The sequence below is a fragment of the Hippocampus comes genome, unplaced genomic scaffold (genome assembly GCF_001891065.2).
Source record: "Hippocampus comes isolate QL1 unplaced genomic scaffold, H_comes_QL1_v1.1 scaffold238, whole genome shotgun sequence".
Taxonomy (NCBI): Eukaryota; Metazoa; Chordata; class Actinopteri; order Syngnathiformes; family Syngnathidae; genus Hippocampus; species Hippocampus comes.
Genome location: NW_017806177.1, coordinates 102,063 through 108,835, shown reverse-complemented (window position 1 = coordinate 108,835; position 6,773 = coordinate 102,063). Strand labels below are relative to the sequence as shown.

The 6,773-nt window shown below is 47.2% G+C and overlaps 1 protein-coding gene across 3 annotated transcripts in view; it reads left to right on the top strand.

Moving 5' to 3' along the window:
• glis2b (GLIS family zinc finger 2b) overlaps nucleotides 1–6,773 on the top strand; it is a 26,794-nt gene that overhangs the window by 14,139 nt on the left and 5,882 nt on the right. For 2 of the 3 annotated variants that reach the window (XM_019897389.1, XM_019897387.1), the window contains exons 2-3: nucleotides 5,780–5,965; nucleotides 6,047–6,180. In XM_019897389.1, coding sequence (XP_019752948.1) covers nucleotides 5,788–5,965; nucleotides 6,047–6,180 — 312 coding nt within the window. In that variant the 5' untranslated portion in view covers nucleotides 5,780–5,787. Of the gene's footprint in view, nucleotides 1–390; nucleotides 521–5,779; nucleotides 5,966–6,046; nucleotides 6,181–6,773 lie in introns of those variants that run through there. The other variant, XM_019897388.1, reaches the window with a different exon arrangement.

Genomic DNA, 6,773 nt, shown 5'->3' with positions numbered 1-6,773 from the left:
CTCCCTCTCTGGAATTCCTCAGTCTCCGAAGGCCCTGGCGGGAGGCCATCGTAGCTTCCTGTTACTTGGGCGTGCTCTCTTTTTTTTTTTTTTTTTTTGTCTTTCCACTTCCCTTCTTTTTGCACGCTCTAATTTGTTAATGGTGCTTTTTATTTTCTATCTGGACCGCAAGAAGCCGACGTGTTGCTCGACCGCTACCCCTGCAACAACTGGATGGTCCCCAATATCCTGTTGGTTCTCTGAACACTGCAATTCCAAATCCAAAATCACCCCTCCCCTTCCCCTACTTTCCACTCCGAGTTGGCGTCAAAACATTGAGTGGGAATTGTCAGTGCATCTGCACATGATGTAACAGAGAAGCCACAAAGACAAAGGGAAGCATGCAGATGAAAGAGGGAATAAAGGACGCAATGACAAAGCTAAAAATGAGAGAGAGCGAGAGAGAGGCCCGTGAGGAGAAGTGGAAACTGAGCTTTCCTGTCTGAAAAGATCTCAGCTTTGTGCGCCGCTCATCCGTCAGGTGGGTGGAGGACATCAGGCACACCGTGACTCTCGTGTCACCGTTTTTTAAAATCCACCCATGAGTGACATCACATGTGTGTTTTCGTTGGTCATTCTGGCATTGGCGGTATCAAACGCCCACCGCAAATGCAGTCTATTGATTTATACTATGAAATACTTTGAAAAATAGTCTCAAGAGTGCTCGGAGCAGTCACTAAATATCGTTACAAAGTCCCGAAAAGTAAAGTTAACCCTGAACAATTTGATGAAGGACTCATCGGAGAAAGCCCGAATGACCCCTTCAAACAAATATGGCAGACTTGTGTGTTTTGTCGGGCATACTTTCTTGTTTGCAAGAGACCATCCTTCCAGATATCACCTCCCAGGGTCACAGCAGGGGTGGGGGGGATTATATTACAGCCTGGCTCGGTGGGGGCCACACAACCAAATCTCGCACCTGAGGATGCCTGCGGTTGCTTTGTACATCAGATCAGAAACATGATCCTGTTGCGTGCAGATCTCATCGAGCTCAAGATCAGTAGTTGGGATCAGGGTCAAGAAGTGATCCACGGGAGCTTATAGCCTCGCAGGAGCACCAAGGTCCACAAGCCCCCCCACGAGCAACCTTGTGCTACCTTAATCGGCCGTCTCTCTCTCTCTCACGCCTTTGCCAGACCTTGCAGGATTTCAAATGGAATCATGCATTTGAATAGAAAAACATGAGTGGCTGACGCACGCTTGTATTTTTAAAAAGTCCATTTCTCATCTCATCAACATTTGTTTACCAATGCAACATACAAACGGTAACAGGTGAGCAAGCCTCTTCTGTCTCGCTTCTCGGTGGCCGAAGTCCAACTTTAAGACGTTGCTGAAAGCCAACTCAAGCCAGTCTTTCAGTGGTTGCACCAGATTTAGATGAAACGTGATTTCCTCGGTCATCCTCTGGTGTTTCGCAGGAGGAAAGTACGAGGCAGATAGATGGCTTGTCATTCGTACTTCATCACAACATCGCACAGGGTTCAAGACGCACACTGAGCAAATCAAGGAATTGTTTTAGCTGAAACTCCTCTCTGCAGATGGAAGAAGTTCAAGTCACAAATGCCAGTGCTTGTATCTTCACACCAAAAACAAGGAGGTGTGGGGGACTCAAATTTCCCAACCACTGTTCTGCAATTATGAAGAGTGGTTGTTTTAAAGGTTCATCTTGCCAATTTCCCCCGCCCTTAACATTTAATTCTCTGTGAACTTGCAGATACAGTTTTTGGAAGACCCATGCAGGAATACGCGGCCGAGTTATGGTCTCCTTCTGTAAATTGGGCTTATTTGAAACCGTTTGGATCAGTTGCGCTTTGATTAAATGCTGAGAGTTGGGGGTAAGACACCAGACGAGAGGCAACCGCAATCCCCACTGGTCAATCGGGAACCATCGCAGGGGTGTCAAATTTTTGTCACGGGCCACATTTTAGTTAGCGTTTCCCTTGGAGGGTGGTTATGACTGAAACCATTTAAAAACCCTTGTGCCATGCAGGTACACTCCATGTACACCTGCATGAGTTGTGTTGCAAAAACAAATGCATGCCATGCATGGGTTTTAAACCTGTGGCATGCATTTGTTTTTGCGACACAACTCATGCAGGTGTACATGGAGTGTACCTGCATGGCACGAGGGCTACAGAAGTCAACTTCCCAACTGTTGATTCAACTCTTGTTTAAGTTACTATCATGAGGGGTTTGGTAACAAGGAAATGCTTAGAATATCCCTCTTATTTATTACATATGAGAATTTAAAATTTTGGTCGACATTTTAAGAAAGCGTCATGGAAGTTGACATATTTGACTTGCTTCCGCGGGCCACTTAAAATGATGTGGCGGGCCAGATTTGGCCCCTGAGCCTTGAGTTTGATCTGCAGGTTAGTTTGTTTCAATATACGTGTCTCATTTCATTTTGCTTGTGTGTTGGAACATTTATTGGCCAGCTAAACAATAAAAACTAAATGAACAATTGCTGGGGGACTGCTATGTAACTGATGTAACTCCTGGAAAAGTTGCGGTGAGTGGCCCAAATTCGAAGCGGTGGATATTGTTTGAATGAGCTGGAATGTTGCTGTCTCGACAGTGCAATTCCTGGAGGGACTGCTTTTTACCAAGCCCTAAAGACACTCGGGGCCTCGGTTAATGCAGGGTGACGCAGGATCAAGTGGGCACACGCAAAGGTTTGCCTTCCACCCCTTCCAGGCACTGATGGAATCCTGTCTTTGCTCCCTCCGCCCCTCGGGCCTGCCCGCTGGCCATCGCCCCTGTCCTCTCTCCGGCTGCTCCACGCTGTGTTTACTCTGCCCCACAGCGCCAGGGCCCCGCCGAGGGGACAATGCCGCCTTTCAGAGAAACTCTCGACCCCACGGTCGAGCACGGAAGTCCGCTTGCGAGGGAGGGCGGTGTTCCCCCCCCCCCCTTTGTCATAAACCTCCCCTGGTCAGCAGCAAATGAGATACAAATACTTTGAGTCACTTCCCAACCAGTGCAACGTCTTCAGAATGTCCGGCGGTGGTGGCTGAGTCACCATGGGGCGAACATGGAAAACAATCCGGTGCCCCTGAAGACGCTTCCTTCAAGTCAAAAATATTGACATGCAACTCATGAAACTTGGTGTGCTGAGTGTGCGTTTTGCTTTCTTATTGAATTTTTGGGTGATACTTGATCCCAAGCAAAGCACATCTTCCACCAAGAGGTGTTGAGACAAGGCGGGGATAAAAAGACCGCAAGTGATATGAAGTACTCGGACTGTACAGGTTTTGTTAGTTTGATCGCAGTCTGCAACTGGCAGAGGAATTAAACAGCTTAAGCTTCTTTTTTTGAAGACGTGTCTACAACTGCATTTCCCAAAAACTCCGAAGTCCGGTCACCGCTGTATGGCGCCACTGTATGTAGATGTCACAATCATCTCATGAGAAGTGATTCATTCAACCAATGGCTTGGTCAACTAATTGCATTGGTCCGAACGCAGTTCAGGTCAGGTTTCCATTCAGTTTTTAGATGAAGGACCTGACGTGTTTGAGAAAGCGTGGATTACAATGCTTGCAAGGAGGGAAGCAGCATTTCTGTTTGTCCGCCCACGGAGGATGAGCACGGGATTTGTTTGGAAAAAGGTTAAGCCGATCGCTGGTCTGCACCTCGGAGTAAGGGGCTTAATCATTGAGTGGATGACAGGCGATTTTCTGCTTCCCTGGCCGCAGTGAGAAGCCACCGGGCTCGCCGTGCGGAAGCAGTTACGGCGCGGGCAAGGTTGAGCACACCCTTGTCACGTCGAGGATTAGGACGGCAACAGCGATTGCGCCATCAAAAATTTTGCATTTGGAACTTTGTAAAGGCGCACTGGTTGCTCTCACTCTTGTGTTGGATTTGCAGGGGGTACCAAACGAAATGGCCCTTTAGCGAATACCCGCGTTTTGTTTAATGAGTCAGCATCTTTCCTTTTTATCTCAACCCTGCCCTGCACTGTTTGTGGGTGTCTTGAGAGTGATGGCCAGCGAACCTGGCGACCCCCGTGCTCCGTACCTCCCAGACACATGGCCTTTCTCATGTGGCCCCCAGCCAGTGGCTCTCAAAGCCCCCCATTCACAAGTGCGGTGCCGCATGGGTGTGTGTGAAAGAGGATTGGGGAGGTTGTTAAAATTAATGTTTAATCAATGACCATGTGTGCGCTTCACCACACACTTGATGCACATTAGGGATAAGCCACTGAATTCAGTCGGAAAATGCTTAAAGATGATTCGTATGTATTTTGAAACTGAGGATGGATCCTACTCAATGTAAGACCATATTTGGGGCTGCGAATACAATTTCCCATTTCAAATTCCGATTACATGTCAGGAAACATATTCCCAGATTAGCTAGCGGTAACTAGCCTCCTCATCCCAGAAATGTTAAGTTCTTTTTTTGCTGTCATCTGTTCTTGGACGATTAAAAAACTAATATGCTAACTACGATTGAATATAAGAAGAAGAAATCATGTGCAATGAAAATTAAATGAAATGAATGATGACAAAAGTACATTTGAACTGTATAAATGTTAAAACACTATCTTGGATGTAATGTCTGGTTATTGTTTATTCCATATGTTGGTGCTATTATAGTCCCCAAAACGTCTTTTAAGATTAAAAAAAATAAAATAAAAATGGCTTTTATTGGACAATAACAATATGACCCTATCTGTGCTATGTTTGTACTGTTCCGCTTTTATTGGGTTCATACTGTATATAGAAATACGGCTATCTGCTGTTCTATAGAAAGCATGAACAGGGAAAGTCAAAAATTTATGAACATTTTAAGTGCGCCGGAAAAACAAAAAATGCAGACAAAATTTGGACTTGGAGAACATGAATTTCATCGGATTGCATAACCTTATCTATAACCTGGCAAGCATCTCCAACTTTTGTGAGAATTTTCATTTTATTTCCAAAACCAAGAAAAGTTTTGGGAATTTGGATCTGAACTACAGGAATGATTTAATGTCACAAAATGTGGCAGGTATCCCATCCATCGATTATCCGAACCGTTTATCCTCACTATTATATGCTATTTAGGATCACCATTGTTTTTTGAAGTGTTGAAATAACTTCCGTGAGCAGCAATGTGCTTTCATGATGATTGGGGAACTCTCGATGAAGTGGCCTGGCCCCAACCCTCAGGCTGGGTCTTGAGGTCAGTGTGTTTAGGGGAAGGAGGAGGTGGAGTTGATGCAGCTGGACTTAAAAGCCTGCAGGGCGGGCGGGGTCCTGACCAGTGGGGCCTAAAAGGTCTGTGGAGTCTGATGGTGCACACTGCGAGGTTGGTGGGGCTGATGTGACAGGGTGCACGGGGCTGGGCAGGGGGTGCCTGGCCAAGGGGTGGGGTGGTCGAGCTTGGCGGTGAGGCTGACCATCTGGATTGGATTGTAGACATTCCTCAGGAAGAGTCTGTGAGTAAAGGTCAAGATGGGGAGTGGGGGGGTGGGGGGATGGGGAGCTGTGTTTTTTTTTTCTTGGATCGCTGTGTTTATTTTTATTTTGCTTACTCAGTGTTTCGGTTTACAATTGTGGTCAGTTTACCATTGTTGGGGAGAAATACTTCCCCAGCGGGACAGTGGAATTCCAGATACATTTAACCTGGCAAATATCAAAAGTGTTTATCATTATCGGTCACAGTCTGACACTGGAATGCTCAATTTTACGGGAAAAACATCCGACTCCTTTACCGGACCCTCCCTCTTGGCCCCTGTTTGTCCGCAATGTTTGTGCAGGTGTGGTCATGCTTTCCCTGGACGAGCCACTGGACCTGAAACTCCCTCGGCGGACCAACGGATGGGACCGTGGGTCGCGTTCACCGACTCTCTCGCCGACGATCCCCAAAAGGGCTCGCCATTTGCGCATGACGGACGATGGTACCGCGGTCATCGATCCCGCCTCCCCGGCATCCCCGCACACAGGTGGGTGATGTCGCAAGCAGCGGAACAACCCTCACACTGTAGAACTCGTCTCACTTGTGGATTTTTCTGCGGGTGTCTTAGGTGTGCAGGTCGTCTCCCACGACCGAACAGATACCCCCACGCCTCCTGCAGTGGATCTGAGCATGTCTCCTTCCTCCCTTCGCCACACGCCCACCTCACCCGAGATGACCAATGGGAGCTACGCTACCGCAGTGGTGAGGACCTGCGACCCGACCTCTGTCGTCGCTAAAAATAATCAAGGCGATGTAACTGCATCAAATCAAGTTCACGATTGTCGAGCTAACACAGCTTTAGCGGTTTGCTGCGATACAGACATTTCAAGATGGAAAAAGTCGAACTCTTAAGACAGAGTAAACGGGCCCCCTGCGGTGCCCCCGATTGTCGAGCTAACACAGCTTTAGCGGTTTGCTGCAATACAGACATTTCAAGATGGAAAAAGTCGAACTCTAAGACAGAGTAAACGGGCCCCCTGCGGTGCCCCTCTGCGGTTGTGGATGGTGGACGTACTACAGGCAATAATTTTAGACGCATGTAGGGACGGAGACCCAAATCTTAATGAACCCTTTCATACTCCCTGTAACCTGATAACATGAAAAGCTGTCCGCTGTAGTAACCGCTGTCCCTGAAAGGGTTAAAGATGGAATGCACGGCAGTAGCCAATCAGGAACCTACTTTAAAGCAGTAGTAAATTCAGTATGAAAAACACCTGTAGGCCATAAATACCGTATTGGCCCGAATATAAGACGGTGTTTTTTGCATTGAAATAAGACTGAAAAAGTGGGGGTCG